Source organism: Phascolarctos cinereus, unplaced genomic scaffold, assembly GCF_003287225.1.
Source record: "Phascolarctos cinereus isolate Bilbo 61053 unplaced genomic scaffold, phaCin_HiC Scaffold_726;HRSCAF=1367, whole genome shotgun sequence".
NCBI classification, from domain to species: Eukaryota; Metazoa; Chordata; class Mammalia; order Diprotodontia; family Phascolarctidae; genus Phascolarctos; species Phascolarctos cinereus.
In genome coordinates, this window is record NW_027556098.1 from 181,064,278 (window position 1) to 181,091,613 (window position 27,336).

At 36.2% G+C, this 27,336-nt stretch overlaps 2 protein-coding genes across 2 annotated transcripts; one reads left to right on the forward strand and one right to left on the reverse strand.

Moving 5' to 3' along the window:
• The first annotated feature begins 6,484 nt into the window (after window positions 1-6,484).
• Window positions 6,485-7,548, forward strand: LOC110207128 (olfactory receptor 4N2-like). Its single transcript, XM_020984710.1, has one exon. The coding sequence runs from the start codon at window positions 6,565-6,567 to the stop codon at window positions 7,546-7,548; it is 984 nt and encodes a 327-aa protein (XP_020840369.1). The 5' UTR covers window positions 6,485-6,564.
• An 18,643-nt stretch (window positions 7,549-26,191) lies between these two features.
• Window positions 26,192-27,127, reverse strand: LOC110207129 (olfactory receptor 8D1-like). The gene has a single exon (XM_020984711.2). The coding sequence runs from the start codon at window positions 27,125-27,127 to the stop codon at window positions 26,192-26,194; it is 936 nt and encodes a 311-aa protein (XP_020840370.1).
• Between the last annotated feature and the right edge of the window lie 209 nt (window positions 27,128-27,336).

Below are 27,336 nucleotides of genomic sequence, written 5' to 3' on the forward strand. Positions count from 1 at the left end.
TTTCAAATGATGTGAAGATTACAGGAATGACAAAATGTTGAATGATAAAAGCAGGATTGAAAAAAAGCTCCTGTTAGATTGAAACAGTTGCCTAATGCTAATAAGATGAAGTAATAAGAATAAATGTAAAGTCTTTCAACTGGAACAAAAAAAAATCAGTTGTATAAGTGAAGAAAGATGTCACTAAAAAGAAATCCATGTGAAAAATCCCTAGTTAGGGTTTTTAATGAACTGTAAGCTTCATTTCAATCAACAGTATGAAGTATCATCCAAAACCAAACAAAAACAAAAACCTGATGCAATCATAGCCTTTGTTAATAAAAATAAAACATCGGATTATCCCCAACTGTACTACATTTTGGTCAGACCACATCAGGAATACTATGTCCCATTTTGCTTGCCCTTTATTAAAGGGGAAACCACAAGTTGAATTATGTCCATAGGAGGAAGATGATAATGGTAGATGGATTCATCCTCATTCCATGAGATAATAGATTAAAAGAACCATAGATGTTTAACTAAAAGGAGAGAAGATGGAGGGGGAAGTTGAAGAAGAACATTACCTTCGAAATCCTTGAAGGGTTTTCTTGTGAAATAGAGTAAAGGTAGTAATAGGAAGAAAAGTTTCCTAATTTAAGCTGTCTGAATGTGTCTGCCTTTGAGAGGAGGAATACAACTGTGATAATGATATTATCTCACATCTAACATGGATTTACAGGTTGAAAGTCATTTTCCTCCCACATCCACCCTAATTTTACAGATGAGGGAAGAGACATAAAGAGGTCAGTCAACTAGCATTTATTAAAAACCTACTATGTGCCAGGTGCATGCAAAGTACTGGGGATAAGAAAAAGGCAAAATACAGTCCCTATTCTAAATGAATCCACAGTCTAATGAGAGAGATAACATGTAAACAACTATGTTCAAACAAGACTTATACATTGTGGTGGATAGATAATAATAACTGAGCAAACGATCTGAGCTATATGATTTATTAATGAAACAGGCATAAAAAAGGTCAATGGACTCCCCAGTCAAAGACCCTGAATGCAGAGTGAGACAGATTTTTATGAATTAAAAATAATCCATCCAATAAGACAAAGTAATTAAAAGAAAATGATTAAAAGGGGTACAAAATTAGTTAATAGATTTCCAATTGGAGGAAAGATTAGGAGCTCTCCAAGTTGGGAGGGGGAGAGCAAACAGGTACAGTTCTCTGAAATCAGAAAAAGAGGTGTCCCACTCCCCCAAGTGTCTGTATTCAATCGAAGGAACATGGAAAACTACAACTAATTGACCAATACACGGCCAGTTTTCAGAAAAGACTTATAGGTTGCTTGAGATTTATTATTGTGAGAAAACTCTTTGCATCAATCTTCAGATCTGATAAGGTTTCTTGTCAGCATAATCTAGGTCCTTAGTTGAGGGTCTCTAAGCAACAGGTAGAGGTGGTCCAACTTCCTAGCTGTGCAGGAATAGGTTCAAGCAGTGCAACAAAGTACTCTCACAATTCCCACAACTGAATAAATTTTTCTCACAAGACAGAAATTGTACAAGACCCATCATTGAATAGAAAGGGAACTGAGCTACTTCCAGTCGCAAGATGGAGTCAGTATGGTTCAATCAATTCCCTCAACATGAGAAAGTGAGAGTAATCTCAGAAGGAAGGCACTAAGATTAAGGAGGACTGGGAAAGGCTTTTTTTCAGAATATGGAAATTTAGCTGAAACTGGAAGGAATCCAGGGAAGCTGAGAGAGAAGAGAGAGAGAGAGAGAGAGAGAGAGAGAGAGAGAGAGAGAGAGAGAGAGATGAGGAAAAAAGATGTTCCAAGCAAGGGGAGACATGAGTAAAAATACTTGGAGCTAAGAGATGGAATGTTACATACAGGAAACAGGAAAGAGGTCAGTGTTCCTAGATTTCAGAGTATGTGGAGAGGAATAAGATATAAGAAGAATGGAACTATTGAAAAGGAGCATGTTTTGAAGAGCTTTTAAAGCCAAATAGAAGATTTATATTTGATCCTGAAGGTTTTAGGGAACCATTTGAGTTTATTGAGTAGGGAGATGATATCATGACATCTGTATTCTAGGAAGATCAGTTGACAGCTGAGTGGAAGATGGATTGGAATGGCAAGAGACTTGAAATAGCAAGGCTAACCAATAGGTGAGGTAATGTTGTCCAATGCAATATAATCAACACATGCTTATTTGTGATGGCTGGGTTTGTTCTGTTTCTTTTTTATCTTCTTACATTTCCAACAATAGGGGTCTTTGGGAAGAGGCTGGATGACCTCATATTGGATATGGTACAGTGTGAATTCTTATTTGATTGGAAATCATAAAATGAGTCAATATCTGATGTCCCTTCCAACAATGCAATTTTGTGATTCTATGATTCCAGATTCAGGTAATAGATGCTGTTGAGGTGCCCACAGAGCATCCATCCAACTTTAAGATTCTGTGCTTCAGTGGACAAAATAATAGGTACCAAAAAGCGTAGTTCTGAGTGAAATAATTTGGAAACAGGTGAGAACACCTTTCTGAACTAGAATAGTAAGGGAAGGCTTCATTTGAGAGGTAGGATGTGAATAAGTCTTTTGAGGATGAATAGAATTTAAATAAATTGAAGTGCAAACAAAAGGCTTTTCAGGTTCAAAGAAAGGCATAGATGGAGGTGCAGAAGTAAATATGAGCAGTGCAGTGGATAAAATGTCGACCTGGAGTTTGACCTGTGTTTAACTCCTGCCTCAGACATTTATTAATTGTGTGGTCCTGAACAAGTCATTTAACTTCAGATGACCTCAGTTTCCTCATCTGTGAAATGCAGATAATAATCCTAGTTTTATTGTGAGCATAAGATGAGATAATATTTTAAGGTGCTTTGCAACCCTTAAAGTGCTATATAAGTCCAGGCTATCATTATATATTTGAAAGAATTAGACCCTATAGTTAAATAGAGTTGAGATGGGTTGTGGAAGGCCTGGAATGAGAGAGAATTTAAACTTTATCCTTAAGCAGTCATGGTAGGTTACTTAGTCTTAGTGATGTTTGGGAGGAGTGATTTTCAGAGAATATCAGTCTGGCTATGAGATACAAGATGAATTGGAGGCAGGAGAGAATGGAGCTAGAGAGAATAATGAAGAGGCTCTTGCAATAATCCATGGAGACTGGAAGGATAATGGCATTCTTCATAGAAAAGAAGTGTCTAGGAAGATAAGCCAATTTTGGTAGGAAGGTAATATGTTTTGGACATGATGAAACCACCTCTATTCATTTCAGGGGGAGGTGACTGATAGATGTCTTTACAACATGTCTTTATAACATGAAACACATACAGTGTTTCACTTGCCCTTCACAACAGCTATATGAGGGTGTGTGACTGAAGTTAAGGTAAACTGAGGCACAAAGTTCTGAACATAGTCAGTTAATTGTTAAGGCCAGCAATTACCAAAAAATGGGTCTCTCAGCTCCTCAGTCAGCCAAAAGACCATAAAGTAGGGCTTATTGTGCTTCATATGGTTTTGGGAAGTACTAGATAACCAGGAACAGGAACAACATGATTAGATGGAATGCAGGAAAGCAGGGCTAGCACCAACCCCTACTTCCATCTTGTTGCTTTGGAAAGCTCATTGATGATGTGCACCTGCATGACTAGTTAGTGTCACAGCAATAATAGACCAGACTTTCTTGAAGGACAGCCAGCATTGTAGAGAGAATGGACTAGACTCCCTGCCATCCACCTGCATCCATCAAGGATAACAGATTTCTTCCAATTGTTCAAGGGCAATTAGTGCTGAAGAGATAACAGTTTTCTTTCAATTAAAGTGATTTATAAGGAAAATTAACTTTTAAACTTGATTCAGAGAGGAAAATTGAACTTCTGGACTCATGAACTTCTGGATTTAAATCAGAGACAAAGAAATATGGCTCAGGCAGTTACAGAATAGAATCAATTAAAGAACAGAATCAAATATAAAATACAAATTTTTTTTTCATTTTCTCAAAGGCAACTATTGTATCTCCACTGTATACATAGGATCATAGATTTAGATCTGGAAGGAATCATAGACATATTTTGGCCCAAACTTCTCATTTTAAAATTATGAAAAGGAGGCCCCAAAAGATTAAATGATTTACCAGTGGTGATACACACACACACACACACACACACACACACACACACACACACATGCACGTGCACTCGCGCATGCACACACACATGTATATACATATTCCTTCCAAGTACCCTAATACTGAGAAAGATATCACGAGTTACAAATATCATCTTTCCATGTAGGAATGTAAATAGTTCAACTTTAATAAGTCCCTTATAATTTCTCTTTCCTGTTTACCTCTTTATGCTTTTCTTGAGTCCTGGATTTTAAAGTCAAATTTTCTATTCAGCTCTGGTCTTTTCATCAAGAATGCTTGAAAGAACTCTATTTCACTGAATATCCATTTTTCCCCTGAAGGATTATATTCACTTTTGCTGGATAGGTGATTCTTGATTTTAATCCTAGCTCCTTTGACCTCCGCAATATCATATCCCAAGCCCTTTGATCTCTTAACACAGAAGCTGCTAAATCTTGTGTTGTCCTGATTGTTTCCACAATACTTGAATTGCTTCTTTCTGGATGCTTGCAATATTATCTCCTTGACCTGGGAACTCTGAAATTTCGCTGTAATATTCCTAGGAGTTTTCCTTTTGGGATCTCTTTCAGAAGATGATCTGTGGATTATTCCAATTTCTATTATACCCTCTGGTTCTAGAATATCAGGGCAGTTCTCCTCAATAATTTTTTGAGAGATGATGTTTAGGCTGTTTTCTTTAAATTTTTTTTTATCATGGCTTTCAGAGAATCTAATAATTTTTAGATTATCTCTCCTGGGTCTATTTTCCAGGTCAGCTGTTTTTCCAATGAGATATTTCACATTGTCTTCTATTTTTTCATTCTTTTGGTTTTGTTCTATAATTCCTTGATTTCTCATAGAGTCATTAGCTTCCATTTGCTCCATTCTAATTTTTGATGAATTATTTACTTCAGTGAGGGGTTAGACTTCCTTCTCCATTTGGCCAGTTTTGCATCCTTGTCCTCATTGGCTTTTTGGACCTCTTTTGTCATTTGGGTCTATTTTTTAAGGTGCTATTTTCTTCAGTATTTTTTTTTGGTCTCCTTTAGCAAACTGTTGACTTGTTTTTCATGATTTTCTTGCATCGCTCTCATTTCTTTTCCCAATTTTCCCTCTACTTCCTCACTTGCTTTTCAAAATCCTTTTTGAGCTCTTCCATGGCTTGAGACCAATTCATATTGTTTTTTTTTTTGGAGGCTTTGGATGTAGGTTCTTTGACTTTGTTGTGTTCTTCTGGTTGTATGTTTTTACCTTCTTTCTCACCAAAGTAAGAATCTATACTCTGCATGTTTTTCCACTGTTTCCTCATGTTCCCAGTCAATTACTTGACTTTTAAACTCTTTGTTAAGGAACAGCTCTGTTTCTAGTGTGGAGGGCGTACTGTCCCAAGCTTCAGGTGTTTTGTGCAGCTGTTTTTAGAGATACTTCTAGGGACCTGTAAATGTTTAGTCCTTCCAAGGTGGTATGGTCAAAGGAGAGGTATTTACTCCTTCCCTGGCCTGTACTCTGGTTTATGAGTGACCACAAGCACTCTTCTGCCTTGGAATTGTAAGAGGGATTGCCTCTTTACCACCACCACAAGCTCCACCAGTGCTCCTCCTAGCTCCAGGACTACCACCCAGAACTGAAACCCATATCCAAGTATGGGCAAAGCAAGAGAATCCTGCCTCAGTACCAGCAAAGAGAACCCTGCAATACCTCTCTGATCAGCAGTTGATCCACCCACTGTCTGTTGCCCAAGAACTCCAGAAGCTGCTGCCCCAGGGCTGAGGACTGGGGCCTAACCATGCTCCTCTCTCACCCAGGTCTGATAGACCTTTCCCACTGACCTTCTAAGATGTCTTTGGCATTTATAGGTTGAGAAGTTTGGAAACCACCACAGCTTCCCATGATTCAGTCCCTGATGCCTCCTCCAGGTTTGCTGGGGAGCCCTGTCTTTGTTTGCATGTCCCATGCTGAACTGTGCTCCTCTCCCAGACTGGAGTAACAGACCTTTGCTTTCAACCATCCAAGTTGTCTTGGGCTGGAAATTTTTTTCACTCTGTCTTTTTATTGGTTCTGCTGCTCTAAAATTTGTTTAGAGTCATTTTTAGGCATTTGGAGGGGTTTGGGGGAGAGCTAAAGCAAGTCACTGCTTTTACTCTGTCATCTTGGCTCCACCCCTAATCAGGATTAGTTTTAATAAGCTAATCTTGACCTCTTCTGCTACAAAGTGACAATACCCTTGTTTTCCTCTAAAGCTTTAAAAATACATCTATACAGAAGAAAACTGTTTAAAATATGATATTTAAAGAGTAATTTATTTGTATCTTACTCAGAATTTCAGAATTCTTAATAGATAGAGGGTGTCAGTTGGTTGAAAGTTTCAATCTGAGGTTTCTTTTCCCTGTTTCTATAGGGGTCACTGAAGCAAGAGAGGAAATCACAAAACTGATGAATCTTTTCTTCCTTTTTCTTCCACTCTTCAGTGAGGGTTCTATGGACCACGGAAACAGCAGCACCATAGTGACTGGATTTATCTTCCAGGGACTAGTGCAGTCTCTGGAACTACAGGCCCTACTGTTTGCTGCTTTCATTGTTGTATACATCACTGCCATTTTGGGAAACTTCTTTGTAGTTCTGACTATATGGACTAGCCCTCGTCTCCATACACCCATGTACTCCCTCCTAGGCCACTTGTCTTTTGTTGACATTTGCTATTCCCTAATAGCCACCCCAAGAATGCTGAGGGACCTGCTGGCAGAGAGCAAGCAAATCTCATTTTCAGGTTGCTTTACCCAGCTCTTCTTCATCCATTTCCTGGGTGGCACTGAGATCCTTCATCTGGTAGTTATGGCATTTGACCGTTATGTTGCCATCTGTAGACCACTACATTATGCTGCTCTCATGAATCCACTTACCAGGAGACGTTTCTTATTGGCCTCTTGGCTAGGTGGATTGGTGCATTCATCCCTCCAACTTGCCCTCTTGCTTCCACTTCCCTTCTGTGGTCCCAACCAGTTGGACAACTTCTATTGTGACATCATGCAGGTTCTGGAACTGGCCTGCACAGATACATATGCTGTGGAACTCCTGCTGGTTAGCAACAGTGGGCTGGTCACCTTGATAGTCTTTCTGGCCTTGCTCACCTCCTACTCTGTTATCCTTGTTACCCTAAGGGCCCACTCAGCCCATGCCCAGGCAAAGGCATTATCCACTTGTTGTGCCCACATAACAGTGGTGGTAATGACTTTCATTCCTGCACTCTGTGTCTATGCGTGGCCTTTTCGGGATCAATCCAAAGACAAGGCTATCTCAGTGTTACACATTGTGCTATTGCCTATGCTCAACCCCTTAGTCTATACTCTGAGGAACAAGGAGATGCATGAGGCTATGAAGGGTGGCTGCATCAGGGCTGTCCTCTGGTTGAGAAGGTAATAGGGCTTATTGAAGTCAATAACAGTTGACTCTTCCTAAGATCATAGATTAAGAACTGAAGTAGATATTATACTTCATGTTATTCAAAACCATCATTTGAAAATGAGGAAATTGAGCTTAAGGGACTTGCTCAAGATCACAAAGGTAGAAGAGCTGGCATTTGAACTTAGGTCCTTTGACTCCCAATTTAGTTCCTTGTTCTCCTCCATCTTGCTGCCTTTTCAAATTATAAAGCACTACAGAAACTTGAGCTATTATCATCACTATCATAATAGATTCACAGAAGATTAGATCTAGAAGTTATGTCATAAGCCATATACCAAAACAATCACTGTTATTACATTCTCAACAAATTACTATCATGACTCTTTTTTTTGTGAGGTGATTGAGGTTAAGTGACTTGCCCAGGGTCACACGGCTACTAAGTGTCAAGTGTCTGAGACTGGATTTAAACTCAGGTCCTCCTGACTCCAGGGCAGATGCTCTATCAACTGCACCACCAAGCTGCCCTTATCCTGACTCTTCTTGAAGACCTTTTTGGATGTTTCAGGGAGGACTGACCATCTGTCAGGGTATCATATTACATTTTTTGACTGCTTTAATTTAAAAAAAAAAACAACTCCTAACATGAAGCCTAAAGTTTGCTTCTTTGTAACCAGTTCTCTAATTCTTGAATTCCCTGTTCAAAATCCCTAACACCTTAGAATAGTACTAAAGATCTTCCATGATCTGACCCTATACTACATAGTATAGGAAGATAACTGAAAAGGTTGCTGAATAGATGTGAAGACCTTTCCACTTTTAGATGAACAGAGCCCATTATTGTTGAAAGGGACAGAAAAAAAAACCTTTCAAATGTAAAAAGGAAAAGTTACAGTAACTGCTAAAGTACATCATATATTGTCACGGTAAAAGTAAAAATTTTGATGCTTAAAAATGCAGAAATAACTATTTTAATTTAAAAAATAATGCATTATATTATGTGTATATGTGTATATTAACAGTTTTCAGATAGATTTTGAGCAAGTTGGAATGTATAATGAACTGTGACATAAATACAATAACAAATCATCTTGTGGATGATGTAGAATAAGTCCTTGTTTATGTGTAAATAATTTGTAGGTTTAAAGAAGCAGATAAAGAACTTTGATGTACTGAAAACCAGTGAAATGTTATTGTAAAAATGTTATTTGAAGGACACCAAAGAAGATGTTGAACTTTGTTAAAAATTTTAGAGCTGCATATGATTACAGTGTCTTAGCTCATTTGTAAATACAGTGTTAAGAGACAAAAAAAGTGCAAAAAGACACAACAGAAGACTGAAAAGCTGTTCTGTCATAGCTGTTGCATTTAAGAACAATAAGCTGGTAGAATTCTCCTTCTACATAGTTCTTGACTTGTGGAAGAGAGACTTTATTTCATTGACCAAGAACCTTAGTTATACTTGTTGCTTCTCAGTGACACCTAGAGTTTGGTGAAGCTGAAACTTAAGTTTGGAAGAAGGTGAAATTTCTCATAAATACCTGTTTATTTGTTTGTTTGTTTTTTTTTTTTCTGCAGCTCCTTCTGATTTGAGAAATAAAAGTAGAGAGGTTTTTGCAGTACTTTGTGTTCTAGTATGCTGGCTAGGTTTGTTAGCCTTGGAAGCTAAACTGGTTATAACCCATCGGGTCAAGGAACAGGGAAGGTTTTCTATACTGTGCTTGCTTAATAAGCTTATTGAATATTAACTGACCCCAAGGGTGGGGATAGCCACCATTTTTGAATATGTGACACATGAACTGGGAGAGGTTAATGCAACAAGGAAGAACATGGGATGGGTGGTTCAGGAAGAGTGTAACCTACATGAGCTGGTCCAATCCTGGCTCAGATGAGAGGAGTATGGATTTACTAACCATTTAAAAGTTGACTTTACTTCTATACCAGTGTGCCAGCTGGGTGCAGGGTGCCCACTTCTTGCGAGAAGTGTAATAAAAGCTTTCCTTCGCACAATCCTGTAGTAGATTTTTGCTTCAGATTTTTCTAACATTATCAACTATGCTATGCATCTTTAATTGGTATCTGACTTAAACATCTTGATAGTTGACTCAGGGGTTCAACTCACTTCAAATTCAAACAAGTAGAAAATGTCCTGCTGGAAACTTGGAAGGCACAAATGAACCTGTTCTTAATGGGCACATAAAGTCTGTGTACCTTGTTATTTTAATGAATAAATCCATCTATTCAGAAAGGAGGATTAAGTAGAAGGCAATGGTGTGCTGGTAAATGCTTAACAATCAGCTGTCAGGGAAAAATGTACATTACACACTTTTAAATTGAATATTTTTAGTTTGCCAATTTCCAAAGTGTAAAGGCTCACACTGAAAATTAAATAATCAGCTCTCACAAGCTGGTTCTAGCTGGTTCCATCACATCACTAATAGGGGGCATGACTTGCTGTGCCTTAGTTTTCTTATCTTCACGAGAAGGATGAAGGTTAGATGAAATATCTAAAACTATGATTCTTTGATCTATTTCCTAGACTTAACCTCATGTCTCTATGCATTTCCACAAACTTTTTTCCATGCCAGACTATACTTTCTGGTCATCTTGACCCCTCCAAAATCCTTTTTTCCTTCAAAGATATGTTTATATACTACCACTTCCAAGAAGGCTTAGTCAACTCTTCTCACCACCATGAGTAGTTCCTCCCTCTTTATTTCCCCCCTTTTACTATATTTATATATGTTTCTGAAAATTACAATGTATCTGACTCCATAAGACAAGAAATGCATAAAAGATCACAAGACAGAAAAAAATAACAAGAAAATGTAAGGTATAAAATAAAAAAAGAACTAACCTGTAAAACATGTCAGAGGAATATAAGAATATATGGATAATCTAAAAGCCATGGCAGAAAAAAAAGCAACCTCTATACCACATTTCAAAAAGTAACAAAGAAAAACTGCTCAGATCTATTTGAAACAGAAGGCAGAGTGAAAATAGGAAGAATCTAGCAATCACCTCCTCAAAGAAACCCCCCAAGATGAAAATTCCTAGGAAAGTCATAACCTAAATCCAGAGCTTCCAGATCAAAGAAAAACTTTTGCAAACAGCCGGACAGAATTCAAGTACTAAGGAGTAACAGTAAGATTATATAATACTAAGTGGCTGCTACTATGAAGGAGCTGAAAACTTGAAATACAATATTCCAAAAGCCAAAAGATATAGGCTTATAACCAAGGTTAACTTACTCAGCAAAACTGAATATAATACTATGAAGAGAGTTCTGGGTCTTCAATGAAATAAAGGAGTTCCAAGCATTCCTGATGAAATTAGGACATCTCATTTCACACTTGCTATTCATTTTGCTAGGACAAATAAAAAACAAAACTACAAAATTGGATACCACAATGTACCTCTTTTTCAGACCTACACAGATTTTTGAGTAGGGAAGTGATGTGGTCAGAGGACTGAGAATACAGACATTATTAAGTATAACAGCTCCAAGACAATCTTATACTTCATCTCGAAGAGGTGCATGAACCCTCCAGCTGGCTTATGGATACCAGATTCTTGAAAATCAGCCCAGAGGAGCATCTTGGACCTGCATTATCATCTTCATCATCATCATCATCATCATCATCATCATCAATAGCTAATATTTATATAGCTCTTCAAGGTTTGCAAAGCCCTTTACAAATATCTCATTATATCCTCACAATGACACTGGGTGGTAGGTGACGTTATTATCCCCATTTTTCAGATGAGCAAACTAATGCAAAGAGAGACTAGGTTACTTTCCCAGGTCACACAACTAGTAAGTGAAGCAGGATTTGAACTTAAGTTTTCCTGACTTCCTGACCATGTGTTCAGCATTTTATCCACTATGCCCCCCAGCTGTCACCAATTGTAGATCGGAGGATATTTCATTGGTTAGATAGATGGATGGGTGGAGAAGCTATTTTGGTGGAACATGGTCCCTGCCTTACATGAAGAGAGACTTTCTCATATCTTCATTTTCATTCTAGACATATGTGTTTCTTCTTCAACTTCATGGAGCTGTGAATAGGACAGTCCCAACTCTTCATTTAATATATGCACATATATATTGAGTATGTGTTTGTGATTGTGATTGTGTGTGCACACAGAACTAGTGGATAGAGTAAGCATGAATATTTTTATTGCCAGAAAGAAAAACTGAGCTATTTTGCAATTACTAATGAATCAATAATCAGTAAACATTATTAAGTACCTACTATGTGCCAGGCACCATGCTAAGTACTGGGGATAAGAAAAGAGGGGAAAAACAACAATTCTTGCCTTGAAGTAGCTTATGATCCAATACAGGAGACAACATGAAACAAATATATGCAAAATAACCTATATAAATAATAAATAAGAAATACTTAGTGAGGGAAGGCACTAGAATTAAGAGGGGTTAGGGAAGGCTTTCATTTGGATGTTAATTTTCCCTTCTATTCTCCTTATCAGAATGGAATGTCATTCTCCTAACTGGTATGTTCATTTTCATTATTTTAAACTGGAACTGGATTCTTTCTCTTCAGTGAGTCTCTTGCATTTAGGTGGCATAAACACTAGAATAAATTAGCATTAACTGATAGTGTAAACAAACAAACAAACAAAAGTTCATCCTCTGAATTCCAATACTTACTCTGAGCCCTTATATTTTTGTAGGTTATGCTCAGGGAATCTGGCATTTTTTCCATTCAGAGAATATTTTCAATTTTGATTTGACCCAGAACCTTGGAGTTGGAAGGCATCTCAGACAGTTTTCCTCAACTCATTTATACTAGTCCAAAACGTCTTTGCACAATACCCCCTTGCAATCACCAACAAGAAGTGATCTAGTCATTACTTACAGACTGAAAGGGAGGGAGATCTCAATTCATTAACTCCTGAAACAACCCACTGCACTTTTTAAAACATCTAATTACTTGATTTCTTTTTGTTTCAGCAAGTCTAAATCAAATTCTCTGCAACTTCTATTCACTCCTGCTTTTTGAAGCCAAACAGAGCAAGTTTGAATCTCTTACATATAACAAGCTTTCACATTCTTGAAGTGTGCTAGAAAGCCCTCATTGCATCTTCTCTTCTCTTAGATAAACATTTCCAGTTAATTTTAAGTTGTTTGTTTTCCTTATGTCAAGTAGAAACACCATAATAATTCCCCCAATGACCAAGAGGACTCCTAGGAAAGAGGAATAGTTACTTCTGAGGGCCTTGCTGGGAAATATTAAAAGGCTCTTTTCATAATAGGGGCAAGAATGCAAAAAAAAAATTGGTTGTATCTGCTTCTCAGAAAAAGAATAGGATGCACAGGAACTAGAAGCACTGTTCTCATCTTCAGGTGTTTATAGAGCCTAGGACCTGATGTGAATGGGAAAACTTAGAGCAGAGGACATGTTTTATAACTGCAAGATGAGTTTGTGTATACCATTCTCTGTCTTCACTACCACATAGAACTATTAGAAGGAGTGGAAAAGATTCCCCCCCCCACCCCGACCCAAATCCCTGCCTACGTAATATAAGGAAAAATTTCCTAATGATTAAGGCTATCCAGAAGCAGACTGTATATATTGGAATATATTGCACTCCTTCTTACTGGCTATTTCTATGCAAAAGAGGAATGGCCACTTGCAGGAATGGTCACGTACAGAAGTAATTTTTTTTTCTTGTACAGGTTGTACTAGATGGCCACTGAGGCCCTTTCCAACTCCAAAATTCTATGAGTCTATAATAATGCATTCCCCTTCCCTACCACCTGGGGAGAAGAACTTGGCTCTGATTCTAATCAACTGAGATTCCAATAAGACCTCAATATTTGAGAGGCAAAGACATGCAAGTTAATTACCTCTTCCCTGGAGAGTGTGACCTATGTGAGAGTAAAGAGATCTTAGGTGATCTTCTATCCTTATTCATCTCGTTAGAACCTAAGCATTTGCAAATAATAAAAAGCCATTCTCATTTGTTCTGGGTACCCCAATTAGAGGTTCAAAAATCAGAAAATTATAGAAAATCACCAAACCCCAGAACTAGAAAAGGATTTCAAGATCAACAGGAATATTTTCCTTGCTTCTGTCTAGTAGCTTGGAGGTAGTAAGAAAGATCTTCCTTTAATTCTAATGTCCTTCCAATGTTCTCTAGATTCATCAGTCAGTATTTGCTGAGGAAAAAAATGTGTGATGCATTTTCAATACATGAAACGAGGAAACAAACTTAGTAGCTACATTTTCATTCCCAAGAATTCTCAGTTAAGTGTCCAAATTTTACATGCGTTTTTCTTGTGAGATGCTTGACATCAAATGTAACTATAGAATAATAATGACAAATCTATCTTTCCATAGGACTGTCCCTGCCCTGTCAAGAACTTTTATGAAGCTTAGTATGGAATTAGAAGTAGGTTCTCACTTTCTTCTACTCCCTATGGTGCGTATACAGAACATGGGGAGGTCACTCTTCCAGGCATCTGTAATTCTATTTCTTTTTTAAAGATTTTTATGAATTTATTTTGATTTATTAACAATGATTTCCATAAGCTTTTGGTTTTAATTTTTTCTCCCCCTCCTTTGCCACCCCCTCCGCAAGTTGGCATGCAATCTGGTATAAGCTACACACACACACACACACACACACACACACACACACACACACACATATATATACACACATATATGTATATATATACATATACATAAGGAAAAATTAGAATCATTAAGAGGAACCACCAGAAAGAGAAAACAAAACAAAACAGAAGAAAAAAAACAGCAAATAGTGTGCTTCGATCTACATGTAACTCTGTAGTTCTTTCTTTGGATGTGATAACATTTTCCATCATGAGATCTTTGGAGATGTTTAGATCTTTACACTGCTGAAAAGGGCTAAGTCTATCAGTGTTAGTCTCACACAATGTGGCTGTTACTGTGTACAACATTCAGCTGGTTCTGCTCATTTCACTCAGCATCAGTCCATACAAGTCTTTTCAGGTTTTTCTGAAGTCCACCTGCTCATCATTTCTCTTTCTTTCTTTCTTTTCTTTCTCTTTCTCTTCTTTCTTCTTTTCTTTCTTTCTTTCTTTCTTTTTCTTTTCTTCTTTCTTTCTTTTTTCTTTCTTTTTCTCTTACTCTCTCTCTCTCTCTCTCTCTCTCTCTCTCTCTCTCTTTCTTTCTTTCTTTCTTTCTTTCGGCAATTAGGGTTAAGTGACTTGCCCAGGGTCACACAGCTAGTAAGCGTCAAGTGTTTGGTCTGAGGCTGGATTTGAACTCAGGTCCTGCTGACTTCAGGGCAGGTGCGCTATCCAATGCACCATCTAGATGCCCCCTGCTCATCATTTCTTATAGCCCAATGATATTCTATTACATTCATGTACCAAAACTTGTTCAGCCATTCCCCAATTAATGGGCATCCCCTCGATTTTCAATTCTTTGCCACCACAAAAAGAGCTGCTATAAATATTTTTGTACATGTGGGTCCTTTTCCCATTTTTATGATCTCTTTGGGATGCAGCCCTAGAAGTACTATTGCTGGGTCAAAGGGTATGCATGTTTTTGTAGCCCTTTGTACATAGTTCCAAATTGCTCTCTAAAATGATTGGATCAGTTCACAACTCCACTAAGAGTGCATTAGTGTTTGATTTTCCCACATCTTCTCCAACATTTATCATTTTCCTGTTCTCTCATGTTGGCCAATCTGATAGATGTGATCTGGTACCTCAGAGTTGTTTTGATTCGCATTTCTCTAATCAATAGTGATTTAGAACATTTTTTCATATGACTATAGATAGCTTCAATTTCTTCATCTGATAATTGCCTTTTCATATCCTTTGACCATTTATCAATTGGGGAATGACTTGTATTCTTATAAATTTGACTTAATTCTCTATATATTTTAGAAATGAGGCCCTTATCAGAGATAATGGTTATAAAAATTATTTCCTAATTTTCTACTTCTCTCCTAATCTTGGTTTCATTAGCTTTGTTTGTGCAAAATCTTTTCTATTTAATGTAATTAAAATTATCCATTTTGCATTTCATAATGTTCTCTATCTCCTGTTTGGTCATAAATTCTTCTGTTCTCCATAAATCTGACAGGTAAACTATTTCTTGCTCTCTCAGTTTGCTTATAGTATTAGCCTTTATATATAAGTCATGAATCCATTTTGACTTTGCTTTGGTATATGTTGTGAGATTTTGGTCTATGCTTAGTTTCTGCCTTACTATTTTCCAGTTTTCCCAGTAGCTTTTATCAAAGAGTGAGTTCTTATCCTAGAAGCTGGGGTCTTTGGGTTTATTAAACAGTACATTACTATAGTCATTGACTACTGTGTCTTGCATTCCTAAATTATTCCACTGATCCACCATTCTATTTCTTAGCCAGCACCAAGTATTTTTGATGATTGCTGTTTTATAATACAATTTAAGATCTGGAATGGCTAGGCCACCTTCCTCTGCATTTCTTTTCATTAGTTCTCTTGATATTCTGGACTTTTTGTTATTCCAAATGAATCTTATTTTTTCTAGCTCTATAAAATAATTTTTGGTAGTTTGAGCAGTATGGCACTGAATGAATTAATTAGCTTAGGTAGAATTGTCATTTTTATTATATTAGCTTTTATATTATTTACATTATATATATATAATGTATATATATATATATATTATATATATATATATATATATATATATATATATATATTAGCTCATAACCCATGAGCAACTGATGTTTTTCCAATTATTTAGTTCTGACTTTATTTGTGTGAAAAGTGTTTTGTGATTGTGTTCATGTAGTTCCTAGGTTTGTTTCAGTAGGTAAACCCCTAAATATTTTATAATGTCTACAGTAACTTTAAATGGAATTTCTCTTTCTATCTCTTGCTGTTGGACTTTGTTGGTAATATATAGAAGTGCTAATGAGTTATGTGGATTTATTTTATAGTCTGCAACTTTGCTAAGGTGGTTTATTATTTCAAGTAGTTTTTACTTGATTGTCTAGGATTCTCTAAGTATATCATCATATCATCTGCAAAGAGTGATAGCTTTGTTTCTTCTTTGCCTATTTGAATACTTCAATTTCTTTTTCTTCTCTTATTGCTAAAGCTAACATTCCAGTACCATATTGAACAATACAGTGAAATGGACATCCTCGTTTCACCTGATCTTCTTGGAAATGCTTCTAGCTTGTCCCCATTACAGATGATGCTTCTGAAGGTTTTAGGTAGATGTTACTTTTATTTTAAGGAAGACTCCATTTATTCCTATGCTCTCTAGTGTTTTTAGTAGGAATGGGTGTTGTATTTTGTAAAAAGCTTTTTCTGCATCTATTGAGATGATCATGTAGTTTCTTTTAGTTTTGTTGTTGATATGATCAATTATGCCGATAGTTTTCCTAATATTGAACCAGCCCTGCATTCCTGGTATAAATCCTACCTGTTCATAGTGTATTATTCTTGTGATAAGTTGTTGTAATCTTTTTGCTAACATTTTATTTAAAATTTTTGCATCTATATTCATTAGGGAAATTGATCTATAATTTTTTTCCTGTTTTGACTCTTCCTGGTTTAGGTATCAGCACCATATTTATATCGTAAAAAGAATCTGGTAAGATTCCTTCTTCAGCTATTTTCCCAAATGGTCTATATAGTATTGGGATTAATTGTTCTTTAAATGTCTGATAGAATTCACTTGCAAATCCATCTGGCCCTAGAAATTTTTTTCTAGGAAGTTCATCAATGACTTGTTCAACTTCTTTTTCTGAGATGGGATTATTTAAGTATTTTACTTCCTCTTCTTTTAATCTGGGTGATTTATATTTTTTGTAAATATTCATCTATTTCACTAAGATTGTCAAATTTATTGATATACAGTTGGGCATTGTTTTAATTTCTTCTTCCTTGGTGGCAGATAAACCTTTTTCATTTTTGATACTGGTAATTTGGTTTTCTTCTTTCTTTTTTTAATTAAATTAACCAAAGATTTGTTTATGTTATTGTTTTTTTTCCATAAAACCAGCTATTAGTTTTATTTATTAGTTCAATAGCTTTCTTACTTTCAATTTTATTAATTTCCCCTTTGGTTTTCAGTATTTCTAATTTGATGTTTAATTGAGAATTTTTAATTTGTTCTTTTTCTAGTTTTTTTTTTATTTGCATGTCCAATTCATTGATCTCTTCTTTCTGTGTTTTATTCATGTAAGCATTTAGAGATATAAAACTTCCCCTAAGAACTGCTTTCACTGCATCCCTAAGTTTGGTATGTTGTCTCATTATTGTCATTCTCTTGAATGAATTATTGATTGTTTCTATGATTTGTTGTTTGACCCATCATTTTTTAGGATTAGATTATTTAGTTTCCAATTATTTTTTGTCTATCTTTCCATGGCCCTTTATTACATACAATTTTTATTGCATCATGATCTGAAAAGGATATTTAATATTTCTGCCTTTCTGCATTGGATTGTGAGGTTTTTATGCCCTAGTACATGGTCAATTTTTGTGTATGTGCCATGTATTGCCAAGAAAAAGTATATTCCTTTCTATCCCCATTCATTTTCTCCAGAGGTCTACATCTAACTTTTCTAATATTCTGTTCACCTCCTTAACTCTTCTTGTTTATTTGTGTTAGATTTATCTAGTTCAGGAGGGGGAGGTTGAGGTCCCCCACTAGTATAGTTTTGCTGTCTATTTCTTCCTGTAACTCTGAACTTCTTAAGAATTTGGATGTTATATCATTTGTGCATATATGTTTAGTAATGATATTACTTCATTGTCTGCCTTTTAGCAGGATGTAGTTTCCTTTCTTACCTCTTTTGATAAGATGTATTTTTACTTTTCTTTGAGATCAGGATTGCTACCCCTGATTTTTTTTACTTCAGCTGAAGCATAATATATTCTACTACAGCCTTTACCTTTACCCTGTGTATGTCCTCTTTTTCAAATGTGTTTCCTATAAACAACATATTGTAGATTATGGTTTTTAATCCATTCTACTATCTACTTCCATTTTATGGGAGAGTTCATCCCATTCATATTCAGAGTTATGATTACTATTGTGTCTTTCTTTCATCCTATTTCCCCCCATTTATGCTTTTCTTTCTTCTTTCTTCCATTCCCTTCTCACTAGTGTTTTGCTTTTGACCCCCACCTCCTCAGTCCTGCCTCCCTTTTATTAGCCCCCTCCATTTTCTCCTTCTTACCCTTACTACTTCTTCCCTCCTTCTATTCCCCCTCCCTTTTCTTTCCCCTTTCCCTCCTACTGCCTATAGGGCAAGTTAGATTTCTATACCTCACTGATTATGTTATTCCCTCCTTTAGACAAATATGATGAGAGTAAGATTCAAATAATGCTCATCTACCTCCCTTCTTTCCCCCTATGTAATAGGTTTTTATACCTTTTCCCTTGTCTGCCCCCTCCTTTCCTTTTCTCCCAGTACGTTCCCTTAGATCAGATTAATCCACCTATTTACATCCATTTAACCCATTTGAGTAGATTTTTTTTGATCATTACATCAAAGTCAACTTATAACTATCCCCTCTATTTATAACCCTTTAAAATTGTGTAATAACAATATAGTTCTCAAGCATTACAAGTATCATCTCCCTCTGTAGGGATGTAAACAGTTTTCCCTTGTTAATAACATGTGTTGTTTCATTTCAGATGGGTGTTTCACTTCTGCTAGATGTTTCTCTGCCTGGGGCTTTCCCTTCCTAGAGTTTAGCTGCGGCACTGGGACATGTCACTGCCTTAGAATGCCATGGCATGTGATGTTTTTCTGAGCCAGTTTCCACTAGTTCCCCTGCCTGTACTGAGGCATTGGGGTCCTGGTGATGGTGTTTGCCTGCTCCACCACCTGGGGTTCAGGATTTCACCCTGGTATGCTGAGGTGGGGCTTTCTGCTAGCTTCCTGGGATGTTTCCCATTCGGTACCACTGCCCCTCCCCCAGGTCAAGAGGGGCCTTTCTGGTTAATTCTTCAAGCTTCATGGGCTACTGGACTGCTGCACCTTATCTTTCTGCTTGTTCAGCTGTTCCAGGGTTTTTCCTGGGGTGATATTTTCTGGACTTTCAGATGTTAATAAGAGACAGTGAGAGTGACTTCTTACTCCACCATCTTGGTTCCAGGACACAGAAAAAAACTGTAATTCTATTTCTCACAAGTCATGTTCTCCCTTTACATGAGCCCATTCCTCCCATCCCATGATGATTTCCAGTATGTTCAGAGGTTACAGATAAATTCCTTCTTACATTTCCCCCCAGTTGAACCCAGGAAAGCACCCAAGGGCTCTGCTGAAAGAGTGACTAGGTGGCATTTAATATCCTCACAAATTCTGCTTATTTTAATTAAAAAGTTCTGAAGTTTGATTTCATGACCCTCTTCCCTTTTGACTCCATTACTTTCCACATTTCCTTCCTCATGTTTCCTTTGAGATGGCCAGTTCTGTTTCATTGCATTGTATCACCAATACTGAGCACAAAGTCAACATAAAAATGCTTATATTTCATTAAAGGGAGGAATAAGACTTCTCATCACATCTTAAATATTGAGTTAGAAGAGACCTTAGAGGTCCTCTTCATTTTTCATTTTTTGGATGAGTAAATCAGGCCTAGAGAGGTTAAGTAATCTACCTAAGGTCATACAGGAAGTAATGGGAAGTGCCAGGATTTGAACCCAGACATTTTGGCTCAAAATCTAGAAATCTTTCTTTTGGTAAATACTGTTGAGTCCCAGCATCTGAATATCTTGACACTTAATATGAAATGGTTTCCTTAAATACATCTATACTTCTACAAGGCACAACCACCTGAGGCTGCTACAATCAATCTATAATCTGCTAGAGAGCCCTCATTTGGGCAATGTCTCAGGAGTCCCAGGACTAATCAATCATCTACAAAAGGAATAAAAAGGATACATTAGCATTAGCAGGGAGTTCTGATATGACTTACATCACAAAACATTCACCTTGAAAATTTGAGAGCAAATCTGATCTTTATAATCTGCAAAATTTTTTGACAAGGATAATGTCTTCATTACTGGTTGATTTTTAATTGAGAATGATCCCTCACTTACTACTAATCTCCCAACAAATCAATAAGATAATTGATGGGAAATGGAGACTCCTGTTATAAGAATTGATTCTCTGTTTACTGAATTTGATATGGAATTTCAGGTTACCTAAAATATGAGAAATTTCTACTTAAAATATTTAAGAACATCTACATAAATAATGCTTGTTGATAAATACTGGGCTTGAAATCCAACATAAAATTAGATAACATGACAAAAAATTGGCTGAGTAGGGAAAGAGACTAGTGTTTCTGCTGAAGGATTTAAAAGTCTGTAAACAGTTGTATGTGTTCTTATTGTTGGGATCTTTCATTTGCTTTGTAGAACCAAAAAACACATTTCTTTATCCTACCATCCTGTAGATAATTTTTCCCCTTTTATTTGTATTTTAACTTTCCTCTGATTGACTTTGTATTTCCAAAATTGGACTTTAACTTCCTGCTTTCAGACTCATAAATTCTAGGGGCTCTTGAGAACAGTTCTTGAGTTGACAAAAATAATATTAACCGGAGTTCAGCAAAATAATCTTTATTAATCCACTGATCAATAAGCATTTGCTTTTTTTTATTATCTGGGTTTTGCATAACCTTCATTTCTTTTCCCTACTTCTACTCAGTGAATAGTCTCTTTGAACAAATATTTTTAAGAGGAACAGAAAAACTTAGGGAAAAAAAAACACAACCATGCTATCATCATACCTGTTTGGTAGCATATGTAATAACCACCCACTACCCTCTTCAAAGAGGTGAGAGAGAAGTGCATTTTCTTAGCTCTTCTCTCAAAATTAGACTATTATGATTAAATAACCATCAGTTTGTTTCTGTTTTATTTCTTTCTATTTATAATATTGTAGTATTGTGCATATTGCTTTCTTGATTGTAAATACTTGCCTATATACCAGTTTATGTGTTTTCCCATATTCTCAGAATTCCCCATATTTGGCATTTTTATGGCATAGTAATATTGCATCAATTTCATATGTCACAATATGTCTAGCCACTTGCCAATCCACAGGCATCTACTTTTTAATAAGTCGAGTATGTCAGTCACCAAGGATTTATTAAATATTAGAGATAGAAATGCAAAAGATAATCCCTGCTTTCAAGGAATTTATTGTCTAATGGAGATTCATTATTCTTCTCTATCCTTACAGATTTCTCCCTTGAAATGCAGTGAACATTGGATTCAAACAATTCAGTAATTAAGTTTATCTTCATGGGCTTAACTGACTAGCCAAAACTACAGCTCTTTCCCCTGTTCCTGGTATTCTACATTGTCTTCATAGTGGGGAATCTTAGCTTGATCTTGTTAATTGATTCAATTCCAACCTTCATACTCCAATGTGTTATTTTTTTTTATAAGTCATCTTTCATAGATTTCTGTTACTCCACTGTAATTACCTATAAAATATTAGTGAACTTTGTATCAAAAAGAATACCATCAGAGTGGCACAGGGAATAGAGCACTGACCCTGGAGTTAGGAGGACCTGAGTTCAAATATGACCTCAGACATTTAACACTCACTAGCTGTGTGACTCTGGGCAAGTCACTTGACCCCAATTGCATCACAAAAAAAAATTATCGTCAGGAAGCAGACTTTCTGGAACGTGGTGACTATAGAGCAGGGAGCTACAGATAACAACATAATGATCCTAGGCCATGACTGTCCAACCCCTAATCAGACTGATAGACTTCCCAGAATGCAACTACTATTTATTCTTAGGTTTATAGGGGTATTCGGATAGATTTGGGTGTCATATGATATTATTGCTTATGAGACCCATTTGATGTGCTTCCCAGTATCAGTTAATATCTCCTCAATGTCAATCAACATGAATTAGCTTTTACAAAGGAATATTTATGGAGAAGTTATAGCAAGAACCAAAGTACAACAAAATACCAAATGTGAACACACTATGTTTTTTGTATACTTTAGTCCCTGGGGAGACAGAGTGCATACATAGAGTGATGTTACAAAATATTTTCCTCCACCAAATTTGCTTTTGCATGTAGCATAGCCAATTGATGTCATTCCATTTATTGCAGAAAATGGTGTCTGAGCTCTAAAATCAATTCAGTGCTTAAGTAGTTCATTCAAATAGGGCTAGTCCCTCACTGGACACAGCTGCTGTTGCTAGTAGTTTTTATGCTTTGGTTATTAATCAGAACTTTGATCAATTTGATTCTCCTCCAAGTCTCATCAGTTGCTTGGTTTCTTCTATTGATGCATACTCACTAACTTAAGTTCAGAATGAAGAAATACATAAGCAAGAAGAAACATAGGTTCAAATTTGTTCACTCAGGGTTCCCCCACTCAAAATCTCCCAGAAGTTCTTCTTTCATCTGATGCTGAGGTAGAGACCGAAAGTATTCATCAGTTTGAGACTTTTGCATACATACTCAATTCTGCCTCGGTAGACAATTAAAAGTTCGATTTTTTAAAATCACTATACATTATGCCAAGAAACACAGTGGGATTTGTGAGAAGAGTGGAATTTTAGGTCCTAGAGAAGAGCAGATATTAACAAATCTAGCAAAAATATATACAATGAAAAGGGATAAAGACTTGAATAAAATTTTAGGAAAAAATGTATGATATATTTCTGGAAATTGTTGAATGGTAGAAAAAGAGTTTACATTTTCTAAGCCATGCATTGTCCCTTTACAAAACTTGATGTTTAGAAAGCAGAAAAAAAGCAGAAAAACCAAACACATCCTTTATTGGCCACAAGGGAACAATAATTATTTTCAAAAAAGAATTTGAAGAGTTAAAAATTAATTGAAAACAAATTTGTGAATAAAAGAACAATTCATAGAAATTTAAAAAATCATCAAAGAAAATGGCAACAATGGGTAAACTTAGCAAAATATATGGAATATAGCCAAAGCAGTACATAGGAGAATTTTTAAAATAAGTTTATTGATATTTCATTTTTATATCACCATAGTATCACATGTATCTCTTCCTCCTCCCATCCCAGAAAGCCATTCCATATGCCAAATATGTTTTGAAGAGGGAAAACATCTGTATAATTAATCAATATGTTGAGAAAGTCTGAAAATGTGCAGTGTTTAACATCTGTCGACCTCCTAACTCTATGAGAGAATAGATTGGGAGTGTCTTTTCATATCTCTTCATTCAAGTCCCATTTGATCTTTATAATCTTGTTACATTTATCTTTGCTTTTTTTGTTTGCTATTGTTGCTTGCAATTACATTGTTGGAGTTACTATGTATGTTGTTTTCTTGACTTTGCTTAGTTCACTGTGCATCAGTTCACATAGATTTTTCCATGCTTCTCTGTAGTCAGCACGCATACGTCTTACAGCACAGTAATATTCCATTGCATTCATGTACCACAATTTGTTTAATCATTCCCCAAACAATGGGCATCTACTTTGCTTCCAATTCTTAGCTATCACAAAAAGTAAATATTTTGTAGTATATGAGGACCTTTTTTGTTGTTGTTGTTATCAATGGCTTCCTTGTGGTATAAGGCCAGTAAATACATTCTCTGGTTAAAAGGGCATGGACATTCTAATCACTTTATTTGCACAATTCCAAATTGCTTTCCAAAATGGTTGTACTATTTCACAGTTCCACTAACAATATATTATTTTTTAAATAATTTATTTATTTTTAGTTTTCAACATTCACTTCCATAAGATTTTAAATTTAAAATTTTCTCCCCCTCTCTCTCTTCCCCCATCCCCAAAAGAGCATGCAATCTGATATAGGCTCTACTCATACATTCATATTAAGCATATTTTCACATTAGCCATGATGTACAGAAGAATTAGAACTAATGGGAGGAACCATGAGAAAGAAGAAATGAAACAAAACAACAAAAGAAAAAGGAGAGCAAATAGTATGCTTCCATCTGCATTCAGACTCCATAGCTCTTTCTCTGATGTGGATAACATTTTCCATCATGAGTCTTTGGAGTTGTCTTAGATCCTTGCATTGCTATGAAGAGCTAAGTCTATCAAAGTCAGTCATCACACAATGTGGCTGTTACTGTGTACAATGTTCTCTTGGTTCTGCTCATTTCACTCAGCATCAGTCCATATAAGTCTTTGCAGGTTTTTCTGAAGTCTACCTGCTCATCATTTCTTATAGCACAATAATATTACATTTCATTCATCTATCACAACTTGTTCAGCCATTCCCCAATTGATGGACATTCTTTCAATTTCCAATTCTTTGCCACCACAAAAAGAGCTATTATAAATATTTCTGTACTGTGGTCCTTTTCCCATTTTTATGATCTGTTTGGAATACAGACCTAGAAGTGATATTGGTGGGTGAAAAGGTATGCACAATTTTATATTCCTTTAGGCATAGTTCTAAATCTCTCTCCACAATGGCTGGATCAGTTCACAACTCCACCAGCAATGCATTAGTGTTCCAATTTTCCCACATCTTCTCTAACATTATTATTTATCCTGTTTTGTCTTGTTAGCCAATCTGATAGGTGTGATGTGGTCCCTCAGAGTCCTTTTGATTTGCATTTTTCTAACCAATAGCGATTTAGAACTTTTCTTCCTATGATTACAGATAGCTTTAATTTCTTCCACTGAAAACTGCCGAGTCATATCCTTTCACCATTTATCAATGGGGGAATGACTTGTATTCTTATAAATTCAACTCAGTTCTCTATATGTTTTAGAAACGAGGCCTTTTTCAGAGACATTGAATGTAAAAATTAACAACATATTATTAATATTATTGCCTTTCCACAACTCTTTCAACATTAACTTTTGGCCATTTTTGTCATTTTTGCCAGTTTGCAAGGTGTGAGATAAAATATGAGTTGCTTTGACTTGCATTTCTTTTATTAGCAAATAGGAGAATTTTTTCTTTGTAGTAGTTCTTTCAAGAACTGTTTGTCCATATCTTTGACCATTTGTCTATTAAGGAATGGCTAAATGCCTACTATTTATATGTGTACACATACACATATGTACATATACATAAACATATATGTATGTATACATACATATTTATTATTTATTTTGGACACTAAACTTACCAGATAAATTTTATAAAAAATTTCCCCATTTTACTACTTCCTTTCTTATCCTAGATAGATCAAAGTTGTCTGTGCAGAAACTTTTAGTTTCAAGTAATCAAAGACACATATTAATTAATATTAACTCACCCCCTTATGGACAGGACACAGTAAATTATTATTAAACTTTACCAACATAGCATGAAGTAGTTTATCAGCTTTTATTCTAACTGTGTCAAGAGATTTAAATAAGGGCTTTTTAAATAGTATTTGCATATGAAAGTTTAGCTTGGGTAGAGGAGTGATAAATTGGAAGATTAACATGAGTGGGATATTTTGGTAGAGCATCTAGGCAGGGATGTCTAGGCAGCTTAATCACACATGACTCTTGGACAGCCAGGCTGCAAGGGCATGCAAAATAGGATGAGGAAACTAACAGAAGAGGAAACAGGGCATGAAAGTCATAGCTTCACCTATGTCTCAATTATGCACAGGTGAGGCCCTTTTCTGGAGGAGAATTGGAAAGAAAATGGAAAATCATGATGAATTTTGATTTGGCTAATTATTTTGTGGATTATGGCAATGCCTCACCTTTCATAACTTTCTTCAATGAGTCCTTCACATCCTTGTTCCTCAGACTGTAGATCAGGGGATTCAGCATGGGGATAATCATAGTATAAATCACTGAAGCCACCTTTTCCTGGATAACATTGTAACTAGACACTGGCTTATAATACATGAAAATAATGGACCCATAAAAGATGATAACACCTGCTAGATGGGAGCCACATGTACTGAAGGCTTTGGATCGCCCCTTTGTAGTGTGGATACCGACGATACTGGAGAAAATGAAAGCATAAGAGATAAAAATGGGTAGTGTGGTCACCAATGAATTGAATCCAACAAGAAATATAATCAGAAGCTCATTGATGTAAGTGCTAGAGCAGGAGAGCTTCAGGAGGGGAAGGATGTCACAAAAGTAATTTTTGATGACATTGTCCGCACAGAAAAGCAGTCTGGCCAAGTAGGCTGTTTGAACCAGACCTGTAAAAGTGCCCATTGTATATACCCCTGATACCAGCAGGGAGCAGACTCTTTGGGACATGGTGCTATAATAGAGCAGGGGACTACATATAGCAATATAACGATCATAGGCCATAGCTGTCAGCATGTAGCACTCTGAAACAGCAAAAGAACAGAAGAAAAAGAACTGGGTCAAGCACCCTGAGTAAGAGATAATGTTTTTCTTTGATACAAAATTCACCAACATTTTGGGGGTAATGACCGAGGAGTAACAGAGATCTATGAAGGACAAGTTACTGAGAAAATAGTACATGGGGGTGTGAAGCTGAGAACTGATTCTGATTAGTAGAATCAGTACTGAATTCCCCACCATGGAGACAATGTAGATTCCTAAGAACAGGATGAAGAGGGGGAGTTGGAGTTCTGGTTGGTCATTTAATCCCATAATGATAAATTCAGTCACTATAGAATGATTCTCTGAAGTCATTGTCCTTTGAAAGTTGGGGTGATGATCTGCAGAAATGAAAATGAAAAGTCTAATTAGGCAAAATAGAAGTTGGCACATATTTTCTGATTCAAGATAGGTCTAATGATTTCAGTCAAAAGTTAATCTAAGAATGCATGTTCTCCACACTGATCTATAAAAACCTCAAAGGTCTGAAACCTATGCTGATCTCAGACCTGAGTCAAACTCCC

Bases quoted from the DNA above. Each gene is read 5' to 3' on its own strand.
- LOC110207129 (XM_020984711.2), bottom strand. From the start codon at position 27,127: ATGACTTCAGAGAATCATTCTATAGTGACTGAATTTATCATTATGGGA.
- LOC110207128 (XM_020984710.1), top strand. From the start codon at position 6,565: ATGAATCTTTTCTTCCTTTTTCTTCCACTCTTCAGTGAGGGTTCTATG.